The sequence below is a fragment of the Dasypus novemcinctus genome, chromosome 23, assembly GCF_030445035.2.
Source record: "Dasypus novemcinctus isolate mDasNov1 chromosome 23, mDasNov1.1.hap2, whole genome shotgun sequence".
NCBI classification, from domain to species: Eukaryota; Metazoa; Chordata; class Mammalia; order Cingulata; family Dasypodidae; genus Dasypus; species Dasypus novemcinctus.
In genome coordinates this window covers 30,996,965-31,016,740 of record NC_080695.1, presented here as the reverse complement: position 1 = coordinate 31,016,740, position 19,776 = coordinate 30,996,965, and the positions used below count along the sequence as shown (strand labels likewise).

Here is a 19,776-nt window from a genome sequence, read left to right as displayed (position 1 = left end):
CTTTCTGTCTCTATTGGCTTTGCTTATTATGGCTATTTCAAATAAATGGAATCATACGATTTGGGCCTTTTTTGAGTTTCTTTTCACTTAGCATAACGTTTTCAAGGTGGGTCTATGTCGTAGCATGGTTCAGAGCTTTGTTCTTCATGGCTGAAGAATATTCCATTGCACTGACAGATCACATTTTGCTTTTCTGTTTATCCATTGAGGGACATTGGGGTTGCTTTCGCTTTTTGGCAACTGTAAATAATACTGCTGCTATCCATCACCCAATTTTGACATCTGAGGAGTCTCGGACAAGTTCCCTTCCCACTCACACAGGCAGGCTGGACTATCACCCTGGTCTCGGGTGGCACAGCCCAGAGGCCTGACCACCCCACTTGGCTGCTGGGTGTTGACTGAAGACCCATGAGTTGAGACCTTATGTCACACACCTGCACGGCAACCGTATCTTCAGAATCAAAAATTGGGACCCAGGCCTGAGGAATAAAGCCATACTTTGGGGGGACTGGGCATGGCCTGTTTGAATTCAGGACCATTGTGGAAAGTCCTGGCCAAGTTAGTGTTGTCTGTTCAGATTGAATTGTATTTTTCAAGGGTGTTCAAAGTAACCAGACTCAGCCCTGCCCTGGGAACTCATGGCCAGGGAGGAAAGACGTGGTATCGTCTTAGGTCCCCCAAGAAACAGATGCTGCGGTGGAGAGGTGCGTGCAGGAGGCGAGGAGGAGGCCTCTCAGGCACCCCCGGAGGGGTGAGGGAAGCAGGCCTGGCAGAGGGAGGAGCTGAACGATGCTGCAGGGCTCAGTGGCCCCCGGCGCTCTGGGGACGGGCCCCTGAGGTGAGTTGACGCAAGGAGCCCCCACCCCTGGCATTGACTGTTCTCGGGGAGTGGGCAGAACCTTGGCGAGTCAGCTCCCTTCCTGGGAAGGGGCCTGGCTGGGAGGCCCTGGGCTGAGCATGCAATCCTGGTCCCCGCAGCACAGCGTCCTCTCCCTGTGCCCCTGCCCAGCTCCACGGTGCCTTGGAGAAGTGCTCCCGCAGGGGTGGGCTGTGGAAATGCTGCAGGAACACAGCTGAGGGAGGGTGCAACTCAGTCCAGGAGAAGCAGCAGCATCCTAACTGGGCCCTGAACTCCAAGCCTGTACATCCCTCCGCTGGCCCACGGACTCTTCCACTTGACTGTGCCTGCTTCGTGGGTCTGGCCTCCTAATGGGGGTGACCATAGTCAGACAGAGAGAGACTTTCAGAGAATGAGGAGTGCTGCATCAGTGAGGGGGCCAGAAGGGCTGGTGTGGTCTGGAGAGGTCCCTGAGAGCAGGGACACAGGGACAGGCATGGCTGCGAGCAAGGAGGAACTTTCTAGGCCAGACACGGCAAGTGCAATGACCTTGAGAGAGGAAGGGAGGGGCGGGAAACAGAAGGGCAATGTGCCTAACGAGGGAGATGCGCGTGGGAAATGAGGTCAGAGAGGATGGCGGGACCAGCTCACATTCATCTCTGTCCATTTCTAGCCGTCAGCACAGCACGGAAGAAGGTCGAGGACTGTTTGGGGCATGATAGGAAGGGGCCCCTGAGTGCTCGCTCTGTTTCAGTGAGCCTGGGGCTGAGCTACTGTTTTCCACAGCCTGCGTCCATTCTCCACAGCCCTGTGTCTGTTTTCTACAGCCTGCATCCATTCTCCACAGCCCTGTGTCTGTTTTCCACAGCCTGCGTCCATTCTGCACAGCCCCACGTCTGTTTTCCACAGCCTGCGTCCATTCTCCACAGCCCTGTGTCTGTTTTCCACAGCCTGCATCCATTCTCCACAGCCCTGTGTCTGTTTTCCACAGCCTGCGTCCATTCTGCACAGCCCCACGTCTGTTTTCCACAGCCTGCGTCCATTCTCCACAGCCCCGTGTCTGTTTTCCACAGCCTGCATCCATTCTCCACAGCCCTGTGTCTGTTTTCCACAGCCTGCGTCCATTCTCCACAGCCCTGCGTCTGTTTTCCACAGCCTGCATCCATTCTCCACAGCCCTGCGTCTGTTTTCCACAGCCTGCGTCCATTCTGCACAGCCCTGCGTCTGTTTTCCACAGCCTGCGTCCATTCTGCACAGCCCTGTGTCTGTTTTCCACAGCCTGCATCCATTCTGCACAGCCCTGTGTCTGTTTTCCACAGCCTGCATCCATTCTGCACAGCCCTGTGTCTGTTTTCCACAGCCTGCATCCATTCTGCATAGCCCCACGTCTGTTTTCCACAGCCTGCATCCATTCTGCACAGCCCTGTGTCTGTTTTCCACAGCCTGCATCCATTCTCCACAGCCCTGTGTCTGTTTTCCACAGCCTGCATCCATTCTCCACAGCCCTGCGTCTGTTTTCCACAGCCTGCGTCCATTCTGCACAGCCCTGCGTCTGTTTTCCACAGCCTGCGTCCATTCTCCACAGCCCTGCGTCTGTTTTCCACAGCCTGCGTCCATTCTCCACAGCCCTGCGTCTGTTTTCCACAGCCTGCGTCCATTCTCCACAGCCCTGCGTCTGTTTTCCACAGCCTGCGTCCATTCTGCACAGCCCTGTGTCTGTTTTCCACAGCCTGCATCCATTCTCCACAGCCCTGCGTCTGTTTTCCACAGCCTGCGTCCATTCTGCACAGCCCTGCGTCTGTTTTCCACAGCCTGCATCCATTCTGCACAGCCCCACGTCTGTTTTCCACAGCCTGCATCCATTCTCCACAGCCCTGTGTCTGTTTTCCACAGCCTGCGTCCATTCTGCACAGCCCTGTGTCTGTTTTCCACAGCCTGCGTCCATTCTGCACAGCCCTGCGTCTGTTTTCCACAGCCTGCATCCATTCTCCACAGCCCTGCGTCTGTTTTCCACAGCCCTGCCTTCTGGGCTGGTGGTGATGGATATGGACCTGGTGATGGCTGCGACCAGGAGGTTCATTCCTTTAGAAGGCAGAGTTCTCTCAGACAAATAAGATGAATGGGGACTATTCCACTGCAGCTGCCTTGCTCCCCTCCGACTGGCCAGTCCTGTGGGGTTGGGAGACTCTGGCAGGTCAAAACCGCTCTAAATCAGCTTTAGTAATAGCGCCAGCCTGGGAGTGCAAGGCTGGCCTGCTCCTCTCTCTCCCTAACAGGCAAAGGCAGTTTCTGCTGCAGGCCACCCTTCCATGAGGTCCTGGCCAGCCCGAGCTGCCCCGTCCTCTCCTCAGGAGGGGCAGGAGGAGCCCTGCGGAAAGGTCTGTACCTCTCGCAGTCTTCCTTGATTCCTTGGAAACCTAAGTGAGATGAGGTCATGTCTGCTTGGAGCCCTCCACAGCCTCCCAGCCCCTCAGAGGCGCGCGGCTCTCCCCCTCAGTCTGACCCCATCTCCCCCTCCCCACTAGACTCCCTCTGCCCTAGCCATGCTGGCGCTGTGCTCTCTCTCCAAGGTGCCGAACACGATCCCACCTCAGGGCCTTTGCACTCGCCATTCCCGCCACCAGGTCACGTTTGCTCCAGGTATCCGCATGGTTCTCCATGTTCCTTTCCTTCAGGTCTCCACCTCTGTCACTTCAGCTGAGTGGCCTCCTCTAACCACCCTGGCTAAAAGTGTGCCTCCCTTCCCTCCCAGCCTCCACTGCCTCTTTTCTCCTTCTGATCTCCATGGCACTTATCCCCTCACACTGTTATATATTTTCCTCATGTTTTTGTCATTGTCTGGGCCTTGGGTGTCATTCTTGGGCAAATAATGATCACCCTAATCAATTAATTAAAATTGACTTCTTGCTCTGTGGGGCCCCTATTAGCTCTTGGCTCATATCAACTACGAATTCCAGGGGAAGGGGGGCCTTGTCTAGAAGATTTCTGCACCCCCCCTGCCCCAAGGTGAGCTTGTTGGCCTGGCTTGGGGTCCACACCAAGCTCCAGGCAACCCTGTGGCTAAGGATGTGGAATTATCTGATTGTCCAGGCCTCGGTAGTGTGCCTGCCCTTGTGTGGCGAGAGTGTTACTTCCACCCCCACCAAGTGGACTGAGAGGGGAGGAGAGGTAGGTTCCCAAAGGAGAATCGAGGTGACCTAACCGGAAAAGGAAAGGATGCTGAGCCGCCAAAACCAGTGATGTCCTTGCTGATCACTTTGAAGCTTTGTGGCCTTACAGCAATTTGTTCCAGCTCCCAATGCCTCAGTTTCCTCATCTGTAAAATGGAGACGATACTAGAGTGTAGGATTATTGCAGGAATTAAGTAACACCTATAGCTGGCATAATAAATGGCAGTTCAAGTGGCCTGAAGAGCTGGACCCCAATAACTGGGATTGTTGGGGGCATCAAGCAACTCAGGTGTATGGAAAGGCTCTGTGAACTCTGCCTTATCCCCAAGAAGCAGTGTTTTCATGACCCCGCCATGAAACCACTCTAAGTTGCTCTTCTCTACTGGGACCTGACACCAGGAAGGTTAGCTCCCCAGCATCCTCAAGCCCTGGAAAGCCAATGCCATGCCCTCAACTGCTTGTGAATGCGCCTTAGGCTTTGGCACTCACTAAACCGGCCTTGCTTAGGAAAATTCCAATATCCTGGCCTCAGAGGATTACCTGTTCCCTGAAATCTAAACTCTGTGGAGTGCCTTTCAGCATAACTGATTCTTGGTGTTTCTTTCCAATTTGGTCCTTAGTAATAGTGCTGAGAAGCAGATGTGGCTCAGGCAGTTGGGTACCCACCTACCACATGAACATTCCCTGCTCTTGCCAGTCCCCAAAACTTTGCACATGCTGACCTCACCACCTCCCTTCGTTGTTGCCCGGCAGATGTCCTGACTTTTGAACCCCAACTCAAAAGTCTTATTTATGTCTCCACTAACCAATATTTATTAAGGGCACATCATGTGCTAGGCCTATTGTAGGGGCGTGGAATACACAACTGAACCAAGCTCCCTGCCTTTATGGGGCAAGGATGGGGACAGGCATAAATAAAAGGCCTAAAAATAAGATAAATGAGATGTCAATGGGGGGATGGGGAGTGGAGCTGCAGGTGCCTGCCAGGCAGTTTTTAGTAGGGTGGGCAGGGAAGGCTCCCTGAGAAAGTGAGAGTGGAACCAAGTGTTGAAGGCAGTGGGGACTCCGGTAAATACCTGGGAGAACAGTGGTCCAGGCAGAAGGAATGGCGTGTCAGTCACAGGCGCCGAGGTGGGAACCTACCAGTGTGTTGAGAAGGGGCCAAGTGGTGGGAGGTGGCTCAGGGTGAGGCGAGGCCCCCCTAGGAGGGCTTTGGCCTTGACCCTGAGTGAGACAGGAGCCCGTGCCAGGTCCTGGGCAGAGGAGCAACGAGATTCGACTTACCACTCATCAGGCGTCCCTGGCCGTGAGGAGAGAACAAACTGCAGGGGCAGGGCAGGGGCAGGAGCAGCAAGAGCAGTGAGGGGGTCTGGACCGGGGAGGTGCGGGGGGTGGTCAGGTGTTCTTATTTTCCACCAGGAGCTGCCGACTGCCGGTGGGGTGGAGAGGGAGCGAGGCATTGGAGACGACCCCAAGGTCTGGTGCCTGCCCACCCCTCAGAGGCTTTTCCAGGTTTCCTCAGGCAGCACCATGTCCTCTTCCCCTGGTGCTCCCACAGCACTTTTTCTAGGTTTTATTATAATCATCTGTCTCATTTTTTGGTTCCCAGCCACCTTTGTGTCCTGATGAAAGCTATGGACTCTCTCCTCCCTAAAATACTCTAGTGTACTGTTTTAGTTTGCTAAAATCTGCCAAAAGCAATATACCCGAAATGGGTTGGCTTTTATCATGGGGATTTATTAACATAAGCTTTCATTTCCTAGGCTGAGAAAAATGTCCAAATCAAGGCATCAGGCAAAGCTCTCTTCCCGAAGACCAGCTGCTGGTGATCCTGAGCTGTTGCATGGCAGGGCACAGTGGCAGCTTCTGCTGGTCTCTCCCTTCTCTTCCGGGTCTCACTCCAGCTTCTGCTTCCTCCAGCTTCCTCTCTGCTCCTGTAGCTTTCTCTCTGCAATTGTGGCTTTCTCTCTGCAACTGTGGCTTTCTCTCTTCTGGGCTCCATTGATTTCAGTTGCTGGCTTCCAGGACATTCTCTCTCTCCTTCTGGGGGTTTCTGTCTGTCTCTGTCCCTCTTCTCTCCATATTCATCCCATTTATAGAGGACTCCAGTAAGAGGGTTAAGACCACCCTGGGTCACACCTTTCTGAAGTAATCTAATCAAAAGTTCCCACCTGCAATAGGTTCACACCCACAGGAGTGGATTAGCTCTAAGGACTTGATTTTTTAGGATCCATCCAGCATCAAACATTTACATATACACACATAATTTTGCGTTCAGTGTAATGGATGTTTCCAGAACCCCTTGCAGGCCATCCACGAGTGGCCTGGACATGCCAGGACCTAGCATTAGGAATCCCTGGGCAGCTGGGTCGCTTCCCTGGTTGCAGTCCAGGCTGCTGTTGCACAGGGGCAAGGGGTGCCATTAATACCTAACGCAACACGAATGGTGCTGGCAAGCCAAGTGCAGCCTGCTCTAGGCCACATGGGCACCTGAATATACACCAGGTTAAACCCTGATGGCTTATGAAAAAGGGGTGGCCATACAGAAAGCACTCGATAAATGCCATGGCGTTTTAGAAAGTTCTCACATCTTCATGCATACCTTGTGTATTAATACCGCCATTTTATAGACAAAGAGAGTCTCAGCAAAACTAAGTGCACCCTGCCAGGGAGAGGCAGTGTTGTGTTGGGTGCCTGACCAGGGCAGTGGTGAGGTGTAACTGAATTAAGCACAAAAAAGGGTCAGAATCATACCCGGCACAGAGTGAGTACTTGGTCAACCTTAGCAATTAGCATCATTGAGCCGGGTGGTGGTGAAGCCAGAAGGTGTATTAGTTTCCTAGCTGCTAAAACAAATACCATGCAATGGCTTGGCTTAACAACTGGAATCTATTGGCTCACAGTTTCAGAGGCTACAAGGCTTGCTTCTTCCTGGGGTCAGTATCTTCCAGCCAGCAATCTTTGGGGTTTTTGGCTTTTCCGTCACATGGCCTTGCACATCGTGGCATCTTCTCCTTTCTCCTCCAGGTTCCATTGACGTCCCCCTTCTGGCTGCTCCCTGTGGTGTCCCTCTCTGTCCAATTTCCTTTGCTTCTAAGGGCTTCAGCCATACTGGATGAAGGCCCACTCTCCTTCAGTGTGGGCTCACCTTAACTAAGAACACCTTCCAAGGTCCTCTTTACAAATGGGTTCGCACCCTCAGGACCAGGGGTTGGGACCTGAACATGCCTTTTGTGGGGGACATGATTCAATCTCCAACACCAGGCCTGGAGCCCTGGACTTTTGACTTTCTGTGCTCCCTCTGCTTCCCATGCTGCCTCAGATACCGGTTCTGCCCTCTAGGAACTTGCCATCTGCCTAGAGAGTCAAAAAGAACAAGAAGGAAAAGGATCCTAAGCCACTTTCACTTTTATCCTAGTAATTCTTATAGCAGCTCTGTGAGGTTGGCCTTATTAATGCCCCCTTTTTATAGACAAGGAAACTGAGGCTCAGAGAGGGTAAGTGGCACAGTTCAGGGCTCACCCTCAGGTCTCTGAATCTCCATGTAATTAGTGAGCATTATATATAGTTAAGTGCTAATAACTAAGCACTTAATTGTATGCTATTTTGCACTGTATTTTATATAATTTAATACTAATTGCAGGGTTTCAGGATGAGCTGAATTGAGCGGGGGCGAGAATGGCAAGGGAAGCCCTCATGGAGTCATTGGGAACTGATCTGGGCCTTGGAGAGGATTTGGGTGGAGACTGGAGGGGGGATGGGGTAGGTTTCTGGAAAGGGGAATAGAATGATTTAGGGCATCAGAACAGGATAAGCATGATGTGTGGGGAGGTGGGGACTTGGATTGAGAACTTCGTAAGTGCCAGGTGCCATGCTGAATCCTTTTCACACGTTCTTGCAACCAGTCCACCTGCCCAATCAAGCAGGTGCTGTTATGATCCCTGTTTTACAGTGGAAGAAACTTGAACCCAGGCCTGGACTCCAAAGCTCCTGTTGTTCCCAGATCAAGTGCAGAGACTGATGTGATTGGAGGTGGGGCCGACACGAATAGTGGGAAATAAGGTTGGCTCGTCCAGGGCCTTGCCGCTCAAGGCCTGATCACAGGACATTACTCCAGAACTTTGTAGTAAAGGAGACCTGGGTCCCTCCTCAGTCCTAGGGAATGCGAATGTGCATTTCAACAAAATCCCCAGGTGATTCATGTGTGCTTTACCACCTGAGAAGGGCAGGCCAGGAAAACCAGGTAAGAGGTTTGGCTGGATCCATGCCAGCACTCTTAAGTTTTCCTGCTGCTGTCTCCCTCCAGGCAGGGGAGAGTGAAAGCATTCCCAGGGAGTGAGAGGCGAGGGTCCACGCAGCCACCACAAGCTGAGATGTCTTTGAAGTCTCATATTTCATCTAAAAATGTCATTAAATGTTTCATTCCACGGGTCATTTTGATACTTCACAATAGTTATGTGAATTAGGAGCATGTTTCGGAAAGATGCATGGGATGGGTTCCCTTGTATCTTAAATGGGGTAATAATAACCACTTCAAAGGCTTTAGAAGATCAAAGGAGATTCATGTACGTGGAAGTGCTGCGCCACGACACACATGCTGTTATTCTGGAAAGATCCGAGAATGTTCCCAGACGCAGCATCCTGCAGACCACTCTCCCGCAGCCCAGGCCTCACGTGCTTCATTTTGCACTCAGGGGAGTCAGAGCTCAGTCCCGGGGGAGGACGGAGTATCCTCCACGGGCATCTCAGAAAGCCAGGAAATGAGTTATGAGAGAACAGGGAAGGCTGGTGCTAGTTTATTGGGTTTTTAACTATCTCATGATTTCATATTATTGCTCACTCTCTCGTTGGCCAAATTAGCCAGAGGGAAAGCTCAGGCATCAGTGACCTCAGGATAGGAGAGAAGATGGGGTACTGCCTGCTGTTCTTAAGTGGGCCTGAAGAGAAGGAAAAATTGGGGTGGTGGGAAGAGGTGAGCAGATGGCAACCACTTGGGGTCCAACAGGAAAAAGGGAGAGAAAGGGATTAGCCTGTTGACTTGGACCAGGAGTGACTCTCATCCAGCAGTCCCCAATACCTCACAATCAGAGAGCGAAGTGAAGACAGAGGGAGAGAGACCATGACAGCTGTGATGTTGTGATGGAGAGAGACAGACAGACAGACAGACAGAGAGAGGCTCTCCACAACTGAAAGCTGAGAAGGAGTAGGCAGAGAGCTGCAAGGGAATAGGGGGGCTGTGGAAGCCAAAGGAAGAAAACCTGGGGAGCCACAGGTGGTCAGCACTTCCCTCTGACCCAGAGCAATTGAAAAGGATGAAGATGAGAAGAGCTGTTCTGTTTGGTTAGGGGAGTTATGGGTAGCCCTTGGGGAGGGTTCTGGGAGAATCATGGGGTTAAAGCCAGTTTTCAAAAAGTTAAAAAGGGAATGATGGCAATTCTTTTGCTTCTTTTCTTCTCCCTGTGGTAATCATTAAGATCTTCCCACAGATGGCAGTCCTGTTACAAAGGTCTTTATCATTTAAAACTCCATCCCTGTGACTTGCTGTAGCTGGTGACTAGTACTCAATTGATATGGTATCTTCAGTCTATTCCTTGGCAAGAAGTTAATGAAAAAACGTAGCAAATTACAAAGCACCTTTTGTAATATGATCCCATTTTTCTTTAAAAGAATGTGTATGTGTTTGTATGTGGATGAGTGTACATATGTATATGCATGTATATCATGAACCAGAAAAAAACAACCAGAGGAATAGATACCGAAGTATATTAAGGATTTCACCAGTGTATACATACGCCACTTTAAATTTGTGTAGTTTATTATGCAACAGTTATGCCTCAGTAAAGCTGAAAAAAAGTTGTAAGGGTCTTTCTGTGGTGGTCAGATCAGGGTATATTCCTTATAGTTTTTTTGATTGCAAATAACAGAAACTCGACTGAAACTTGTAAAGCAATAATGAAAGGCACAGAAACTTTTTCAGGCATGGTTGGATCTAGGGGCTTAAACGATGTCATTAGGAATCCATCTTTCTCCACCTCTCAGATCTGCCCTCTCCTTCATTGGCTTCACTGTCAGGCAGTCCCGAGCCGGCACCTCTTCAGCTCTACACCCCAGTGGAAAGAGAACTGCTCTTTCCAGAGAGTGTCAGCCAAAGTCACCCAAAGTTCAAGGACCTGGCTTGGGGCGTGGCCCATCCCTACCCAGTGACTCACTGGAGCTGGGCAAAAGCGCTACAGGGGTGGGCAAGGCCAAGGTCATGTAACCCAAGAGGAGACCAAAGGAACTTGCAAGGCATCTGAGGAAGCCAGTGAACTGAAAGGGGGAACTGAAGAGTCCCCTGAAGAAAATCCAGGGGGCTGTTGCTGCAAGAGGAGAAGCAAAACAACCAATGCCTGCTCCAAAGGGGCCTTTGCTCTCGGGGCCACGTATTTCTGTTACGGCTGAGATGTTTGGCATAAGCAGGCATTTCTCTTGTCAGGGCAAGGGAAAACATGAGCTCTTCTTTTACTTTCTTTTTATTTATTTACTTATTTATTTTTTAGTTAAGCCAGTAAAAAGAATTTATTGGGAAATGGGGGAAAGAACAGCGTTTGCTGAGAAATGGGAGAGAAAGATGGAAATTCACGGCAAGATTTGGAGCAGTCTCCTCTAGGCAGAGAGCCTGAGCTCTCCTTTTCAACAACTGGCTTAGGTTACAGGTGGTGATGACAACTGAGAGAGCAAAAGAATGAGTGTTGAGCAAAGAGTAAAGCCCAAATCTTGTCTATGTCCTTGACCTTCCAGGGCCCGGCAGGAATAAACCGTGGCGAAACTGGGATGTTGACTTTCCCTCTATATGTCTTATTAAGGTTGTGTACAATCGAGTCCCCCTGGGCCATCAGACACTGTCTGGGTCTCTGGGGCTTTGGGTCACCGGAGCAATGTGCCCAGAGGCCAGGCTTTCGTCAGAGTCAGCCTCCACCACTGGGCCTCCCGCGCGGGTGCGTGCAGCGCCCGGGCTCTCAGTCCTTGCCTCTCTGCTTTCCACTGTCACACCACTCTGTTTCTCCATTTCAGGGTTTCACTAAGGACATGGTGACAGACTTTGATGAGAAACATGATGAGTATTTAATATTGCTTCAGCAGAGGAACCGGTAAGATGAAGCCGCTCGACGGCAGCCCTTACTATTAGCCAAATCCAACCCTGTTTAGATGTATTCTCAGTGTGCTGCCCTGTTTCAGGCAGGAATGGGATGCAGTCACACCCCCTGGTCCCAGAGGCTTAGAATATTACTTGCAATCCTAGCTTCTCTTTCTCCATTCACTGATTTAATTGCATCTTTTGATTGAGCTGTAGCAAACTGTTAGACCTGTAAGTACCGCCTCAAGACTCCTGCTTCTGTGCCAGGAGGAGGTGGGATTGTCATGAAAGGCTAGAATTTGGCAAAGCCTGTGCATTAGTCGTGTGAATAGCCCAGCCTGTCATCTTATAGGCTTTGAAGGACTGTTGAAATTGGAGCCAGTAATCATGCCTTGTTATGTAAAGGTGGAGTCATTTTACACTTATGTTTCAAGTCAGTTGATATGTCATTTAAAGTTAAGGGCTGACTTTGACTCTGGAGCACTGGTTCTAGAAAAAGCCTGCAGAGATGCTGTGTTTAGCGATCAGGGTCAAAGCTGCATGGTCTGATTTCAAGGAGGCATCATCTCCTAAGATGCCCTTGCAAGGGCTACTAAGGAAGTTCATTTTCAGTTCACTGTGGTTTTTCTTTGTACCTAGAGCCTTGCATTGAGCTGGATTTGCCAACTCAAATGCCAGGAGGGGCCAGGCAGGTTTGAAAAATGTGTGAAGCCAATTTGGTAGGGACACTCAAGTCCCAGCTGCTCAGCTGAGGCCATTTGTTGTGTGGGAACACAGACCCAAGAGTCCCTGGATCTTCCAAGTTTTCCAGAGGAGCTGGAAATCTGCATCTATGTTGTGAAATCTCCTGAGTTTTAAACTATTAGTGATGAACTCAAATCAAATCACAAAACAGAGGAAGGCTGCAGGCCCTGTGGAAAAATAGATCTTGGGGGAGAAAGAAGGGGCAAAGGGGGTTAATTTGTGTCTCTATGTTATGGGAGTAGACTTGGAGTCTTCCAGGCAAGAGAGTCTGGGGGTTGATTCCTGACCGTGTTTGTCAACAAGGGCACTGGTGACATGTTGGCTAGGATGAGTATTTATCCTCTGGTCTTCCTGTGTAGCGTAGGCTTTAGCGGCCCTGCCCACCGCCCCCCTTACTGAATTCCACCACAGCTCCCCCAGTTTCTGTGACACCACCTGCCCACCTGCCCACATTCCAGATGCCCCCTAGCGAGGCAGTGCCACCCCTGGTGGAGAACCTCCAAACCAGACGAGCTCTCCAGGGCCAGCCAGAAGTGCCACGCCATTCTTCTGTGCCAGCCGCGCCGCCTGCATCTCCCGTCATGCCGCGGCCAGCCTCAAGCTGATTAGACCCACCTGGGTGTTATCCTCATTCATGCCACGAAGCAGGATGTTTTCATTCCATTTCTGGCAGGCCAGATGACGCCTCTGAACACCTGGGTGATCGCTTAATCATGTACATGTGACTTGTCTGGGGGGAAAGTGTCACAGTTCCTTAGGAGCAAATTGCTTCTCATTAATTGGGGGATCAATAAATGCGCGATCCAAAAGTCAGCAGTGAATAGCAGAGACAAGGCTCTCCAGAGACAAGGTTCCAGCACGAAGGTAATTAAAAATATATATCAAAACGGAGTTGCTATAAAATCTGAGGGTGGGGGTCGGAGCATGTCACCGAGAGAGCTGGCTTGATCACGGGAAATTGGAAGGCAGAGCTGAAAAGAAACACCTCCAAATGGAGACATATTAAGAGTGGTTGTGCGTCTGTGCCGTTGTTGGGTTGACCCTTCCAGGCCCTTTCCTGAGTGCCACCTGCATGCCAGGAGCCTGGCCCCCACCATGCCATTTGGTCCACCACCTACCCAGGGAGGCAGATGCAGTTGTTGCACCCATTTTTCAGACAACAGAGTGGAGACCCAGAGAGGTGGCCCAAGGCCACGTGGCCAGAAGAGATGGGACTGAGCTGCACTCTCTTCTTTCTATTTTATATGGCCTTGCCATAAATAGTTAAGAAAGAAGTAACAGCAGGGTAGCCAGTGGCCCTAAATTCAGCAAGGAGGGATTTTGTGGGAATAAATTACCATTACTTGGAAATCTAGTTTGTTTATTTTTATTTATTTCTCTCCCCTTCCCCTCTGTTGTCTGCTCTCTGTGTCCATTTACTGTGTGTTCTTCTGCGTCCACTTGCATTATCAGGCAGCACCAGGAAACTGTCTCTTTTTTGTTGCATCATCTTGCTGCGTCAGCTCTCCATGTAGGTGGCACCACTCCTGGGCGGGTTGTGCTTTTTTCACATGGGGCAGCTCTCCTTGTGGGGCACACTCTTTGTGCATGGGGCACCCCTAGGCAGGGGTTCTCCTGCATGGCACGGCACTTCTTGCACATGGCAGCACTGCGCGTGGGCCAGCTGACCACACGGGTCAGGAGGCTTTGGGTATTGAACCCTGGACCCTCCATATGGTAGGCAGACGCTTTACAAGTTGAGCCATGTCTGCTTCCCAGGAAACCTAGTTATATGACAAGGTAGAAAACCAACCTCTGACCTTTACACTGGGCATTGAGGATGATGAAAACCTAGGTTGCGTTGGGGTGAGTTCTTAGGCAAGATCTGCCCAGAACACAGCCGCCCACAAGATGCTGTGTGGCATTATTCTTTCACTCATTCTGCAGAATTTCTCTGGGTACCTTCTAAGTACCTGGCATTGTACTAGTGTGAAGGTGAACCCTGAGACAAGGATGACACAGACTATTAGTTAGTGCTCGTTTGTGGAAACCCAAGACAAACGGACTTCAGCAACAAGGAAATGTATTAGTTCATGAAATTAAGAAATTCGGAATGACATTGGCTTCAGGCATAGCCGGAACCAGGTGCTCAACTCATGTCACTGAAACCAGCCATTCCCCATCTTACAGCTGTTTTCCCATGTCAGATTCATTCTTAGATAGGTACTTACCTCAGGATGGCCAAGACAGCCAGTGGCAGCCCCACACTTCCATCTGCCGCAAGGAAAGAGAGTCAATTATTTTGCCAGTAATTCTGGCCAAAGTGCTGCATCAGGCATGGGTGCATGGCCTTGAGACAGTCAATCCCCATAGCTGATGAGGGGCATAGTCTGATTGACCACTCCTTGGCCAGCCCCAAAATTGAGGGGGTTAGTCAGTCCCACCCAAACCATGTGGAGTAAGAGAAGGAGTGGAACATGTGCCCAAGGAAGTCTGAGTGGTTCTTTTCCAAAGGTGAGGGAGAGTTGCCAGGCTGGCCAAAAGAATAGGTGTCCACTGCACAGCCCTTCCCCTTGAGGAGCTCCCAGCTGGTGGCAGGTGAGCGCAGAGCCACCTCTACTATGCCAGAAGGTGGAAAGTGCCCCTGGGCTCCAGGAGAGAGGGCAGAGGGGGACTCTGGAAGTCTGGCAGCCCTGCTTTACCCCTGCACAAACCCACAATACTACCCTTCCCAGCAACTTAGCGATTCTTATCCCTCACCTTCACAACAGATGGAATCACATCTGACAAGGCTCATGAAAGAGCAACCAGTGTAATCAAAGGTCCCAGATGTGAGGTCCAACTAAAAAGATTATGGTGCTGGCCTCTGCAGAGATGACCGCAGAGAGGGGTATAATACATGCCTCGAAATCGGGGAGGGTGAGCACAGTTTTGTTCAACAAATCAAAGGCTCCAGCAACAGTATTATCATTTGTTGCTTGAAAATGGTCGTTTGGGAGAAACTCACAGGAAAGCAGGCCTATTGAAGAGGTGAACCCACTTCCCCAACTTCCCCAAGAGGAGACTGAGGTAGAAGGAGGCAGGAGAGAACCGTCATCCGTCAGGGCCCGCCCGGGCCCCTCGGAGCTGGAGCTTTACCCTGCTGTCGCATTTCATCCCCACGACAACCCGCGGTGGTGTAGGCACTCTTAGTCTCATTCCACAGAAGAGGAAGCAGGCTCTCAGAGGTCTAGTGACGTGCCCAAGGTCACGCCAGCAGGGGCAGGGGGCTGGGGGCGGCCGAGCCTCAAGTACTGAGCTGCGTGCTCCACGTCGCGCCACCTCAGCGTGCACAGGTGGGTCAGGGTCTCTGCTCCTCCAAGGTGGCGTTCCAGACCCCGAGGACCAGCCTCGTTTCTGAATGGCAGGCTTTTCTGCACCACAGCCCTCTGCCTTTCCAGCCTTTAGACCTGGACGCCAGTGTTCCCACTTCCCAGAAGCCCCGGCTGGAAGCGGCTCCCCCTCTGAACTCCCCTTGCTCAGAGCCCCTGTCACGAGGCGTTGGAGACGGGAGACGGTGCAGTGGGTGCGGTGCAGGCTCGCTGACCTTGTGCGCGGTCATGTACAAATGAGCCGTCGGTAGGCCCGAAGGCCCAGGACTGTTGAAGGAGTGAGAAGAGGTACTTGAAAGCCCAGAGTAAACCCACCACCCAGGTCAGCTTTTTTTTCCACCATCGTTATCATTATTTTAACTTTAAACATGACTTCTCCCTGAGATATGCCTGACTCTCTGAGAACCCCTTAGTTGACACTTGGGGAAACTGAGTTTGAAGGGGCCACGTGACTAGCCCAGGCGCAGCAGCTGCACTGCTTGGAGACCAGTGTAATTCTGTTGTCAGCCCTGTCTCAGTGCGGCCATTGTCCTTTGGCTAAGCCCCCTCGCATCCGGGTCCCTGCTTCAACGCTCCGCAACAACGTCCTCCCCAACCACCCCAGCATGCAGCCATGCCATGTCCCCGTCCCATGCCCTCATGGCACCCCATGCCCCGAACCTCATGGTGCCTCCCTTTCCTCGTCTATACAAAAAAGCTCATCACAGCGTCCCCGCCAAGGTCGGTGTGGGCTGAAGTGGGTCACGGTAGCTGTGGGTGTTAGGGTGCTCCTCCTGCAGGCCTTCTCTCTCCTGCGGAACCCTTCGTTCAAGAAAGAGGTCTTGAGAGCTTCCTTTCTGTTCCTCTCACGATGGACCCCTGAGCCCTGGAGTGCAGTGGGCGGGGAGAGAGAATCAACAAATATGCAGCTAAACCCATAATACAATGGCAGTGATACCTGCACTGTGAAAAAATAGGGTTAGAGAGCAGAGGGTGGAGGGGGTGGAGGTGGGGGCTCAATTTTAGATCGGGCAGGAGCTGATTCTGATTTATCTGAACCCCCTACGCCTAGGATGGCTTTTTATGCAAAGCAGGCTATCAATTAAAAAGCACCACTTCCCTTTGAAGCCACGTGAATATGACTGGTGCTCGCTCAGCCGCGGGAGGTTGAGTTCCTTGAGCGATTCCTTTCACAGTCTGAATAATTATCTCCTCATTTATCAGTTTCATAAATCCACATTTTCATAAATCATTCTGCTTAAAGAGAGGCACACGTGGAGTGCCAGCCCCAGATTCCAGGGTAATGAGGTGCCGCCACTGTTACCAGAGACACGGCAGTCTCTGGGAGGGAAGTCGAGGCAGCGGTGCTCTGCCAGGGTGCTCAGATTTCCTGAGCAGCTCCACCCGGGGCCTCCCAGACCTGTTCTCTCTGTTCTCTCTCTCTCAGGAGACTGCTGGCACCCGAGGCGTTACTTGATTGTTTGTTTCAGCCAGTGCAGCTATTGGCGTGTTTGGAGATTGTCTCTTAGTTACTTGTGTTTTCCTTCTATTTTATGCTGTTGCCCAACAATCAGGCATCTCCCGGGCTTCAGAGGCTGGCAAGAGATAAGCATTCCATAATAAATGTTCCTGCCACGATAGCTGAAGAGATGGATGTACCAGCAGCTACAGAAACATTTAAAAAACAAAGAAATCACCCAGAACGCCCTAAGCCACCCTAACTCAACAACTGACTTAATTTTTACATTTATCACCCTCCACTCTGGGTCCACAAAGCGACTTTTTTCCAACTTTTGCATTTACTACCTGCGTCCTGTTTTTTTTCCAGGCTTTTTTACCCGCAGTGAATGGATGGCAAACCGTCCCCCTTTTCTTTACAGTGTTTGTTATCATCATGACCACATAATATTCCAGCTCCCACTTCCCCGGCCCTGGGCATTTGGGCTGGTCTCAGGGTTCTGTGATGACTGAGCGCTGAGCATCTTCCTGCCCGGGGTTTATGCTCAGGAGCAATTTGCATGAATGTGTTTACTGGGCAAAAACCAAGCTTATGGCACTTTCTATATTTTCATGTTCCTTCTGAGACGAGCTTACTAGCAGTGCCTGAGTTTGCCAGTTTCAACATCCTTGCACTAGCTTTAGAAATGGTCTTTTTTTGTGTGTTGTGGTGAAGACTCTGGATCCAAATTGCCTCAATTTGCATCCCAGCCCTGCCACATGCTAGCTGTGTGACCTTGGGCAAGTTACTTAACCTCTCTGTGTCTCACTCTCATTTTTTAAATGGGGATGATAAAAGTCATTTCTCCATAAGGTTTCGTAAAGATAAATGTCTTAATATATGCATGGTATGTAGAACAGAGCCTGGCACATAGTAGTCACCCTGTGACAACTATTATTATTTAAAATACTCAATTTTGCCAGTTCAGTTGGTATTTAATGACTTAAGAGAACACACGCTTGCTGCCACATTGACTGGGTGTTTTTCCTCTCACGTGGTAATACCGGTTGATGTGAGGGTGCAGAACACAGTTTGTAAAGATGCTGAAGGGTGTGTCCTCAAGCAAAAGCAGTCCTGGCGGGGGGGGCCCAAAGAGATCGTAATGTGCCATTGACAGAGGGGCCCTGTCAGAGATGGCCGAGGGACCAAGCCCAGCCCTCACCTTTAGTGGAAGCGAGCCCGGAGGTCATACTCAGCCCAGGACGCTTTTAGAGTTGATGTGGGGTTTTTTCACTGCATTAGGAACACAAATTGTGTGTGTGTGTGTGTGTGTGTGTTGGGAAGCGGACTTGGCCCAGTGGTTAGGGCTTCCGTCTACCACATGGTAGGTCCGCGGTTCAAACCCCGGGCCTCCTTGACCTGTGTGGAGCTGGCCAATGCGCAGTGCTGATGCGCGCAAGGAGTGCCCTGCCATGCAGGGGTGTCCCCACGTAGGGGAGCCCCACATGCAAGGAGTGTACCCCGTAAGGAGAGCCGCCCAGCACGAAAGAAAGTGCAGCCTGCCCAGGAATGGTGCCACACACACGGAGAGCTGACACAACAAGGTGATGCAACAAAAAGAAACACAGATTCCTGGTGCTACTGATGAGGATAGAAGGGATCACAGAAGAACACACAGCGAGTGGACACAGACAGCAGACAACTGGGGGTGGGGGGGAAGGAAGGGGAGAGAAATAAATAAAAAATAAATCTTCAAAAAAAAAAAGAAAAATTGTGCCGTTTCAGATATTGAGGGTGAGTGAGAACACATGCACACACATACGCACATATACACTTGCACACGTACACATGTATATTTATATATACATACACACATATATGCATGTGCACAAGTACACGCTCATACACACATATATACACTTACACCCATACACACATGCAGGCACATTTTCGGAAGCATAAGTCAGGCTGCCTGGGCTGACAAAGGACATTTTCTGACTAGTAGACGTATTAGCTGCACTCTCTCTCAGGAAACCTCAGACCCTAAGCCATGTTCTGTCACATGTTCAGCAAAGTACCACCATCCACACCAAGTAAATGGCGGTAAGTTGGGACAGCTCAGAAAGTCCAGGCTCCCTGGGCAGCTGGACATACACAGCTCCCTTCTGCATCCGCCCCTTGGGGCAAGAACCACGTGTATACAGTTTTGCTGACTTGCATGGGAGCCTCAGAACAAGAGTGGTGATGCCCCTGCAGGGCCTGCACGGATGGCGCCTTGCTCCTGTGTTCTCACACAGGGCCTCTCAGAGGTGGTTTGCAGACAACAGCCAGGCTCACCCACCAGAGACGCATCCCCCTCGGAGCAGAGGTCTGCTCCGCAGGTGGGAGGGGCCTGTCCAGACTCTCAGGTAACGAGGCCCGGACCCGGGCCCCCCACGAGCCAGCAATCTTTCTCTTCTAGGATATTAAAGCATTTGAAAGCCAAGGACCCCATGCAATTGAGGCTGGAGCACTTGGAGCAAGGGTTCTCTGTCTACGTCAACGGGGCCAATTCTGAGCTGAAGACGTCACCGCGGAAAGGCGTCCACTCCGACTTCTCGAGAAGTGCCTCGCAGGCCGAGGGGACACACGGTGAGTGCAGGTCCTTCCAGGCCAAGTGGCAGCTCTGCTAGAGACGGCGGAGCCACGTTTTGTGCACACGCACTCAGCAGATTACTAATTAATCTACACTAGTCACCTCTACCGCTTGGCCAGAGAGAGAGAGAGAAAGCGTTTTAAATTCCTTTTCAAACTTGTCTTGGCCTCTTCTACCTTTGCTAGGGCAAAGGTGGCCTGAGCATTAAATTCCTGGCACTTTACGTTTCTTCGAGCTCAGGTGTCAGTAATTGAAGGAATTTCCTAGGGTAATTTTGATTCTGCCTGATTTTTACTTTGTGTGTTAACCTCAGTACCTAACCCTCTGTGTGATGTCTGACTTCTTTGTTCATTTCTGCATTTAATTAATCCATACCCTGCACACTTTTAACAGATTCCATTTGCTCTGTAATAAAAGCACAGGCAGTGAAATAGGAAAACACCATGTCGGCCTTCCTTCAGGGCCCCATTTAGGCATGTTACTGTGGGGAAACCATGCAGGTGCC

The 19,776-nt window shown here is 51.0% G+C and overlaps 1 protein-coding gene across 16 annotated transcripts in view; it reads left to right on the top strand.

Moving 5' to 3' along the window:
- The window catches only part of KATNIP (katanin interacting protein), a 171,324-nt gene that overhangs the window by 33,485 nt on the left and 118,063 nt on the right, over window positions 1-19,776 (top strand). For 7 of the 16 annotated variants that reach the window (XM_058286156.1, XM_058286154.1, XM_071211221.1 and 4 more), the window contains 2 exons: window positions 11,062-11,138; window positions 19,098-19,267. In XM_058286156.1, the coding sequence (XP_058142139.1) occupies window positions 11,062-11,138; window positions 19,098-19,267 (247 nt within the window). Of the gene's footprint in view, window positions 1-672; window positions 839-11,061; window positions 11,139-19,097; window positions 19,268-19,776 lie in introns of all 16 variants that reach the window. The other 9 variants (XR_011647194.1, XR_011647193.1, XM_071211223.1 and 6 more) reach the window with 2 other exon arrangements.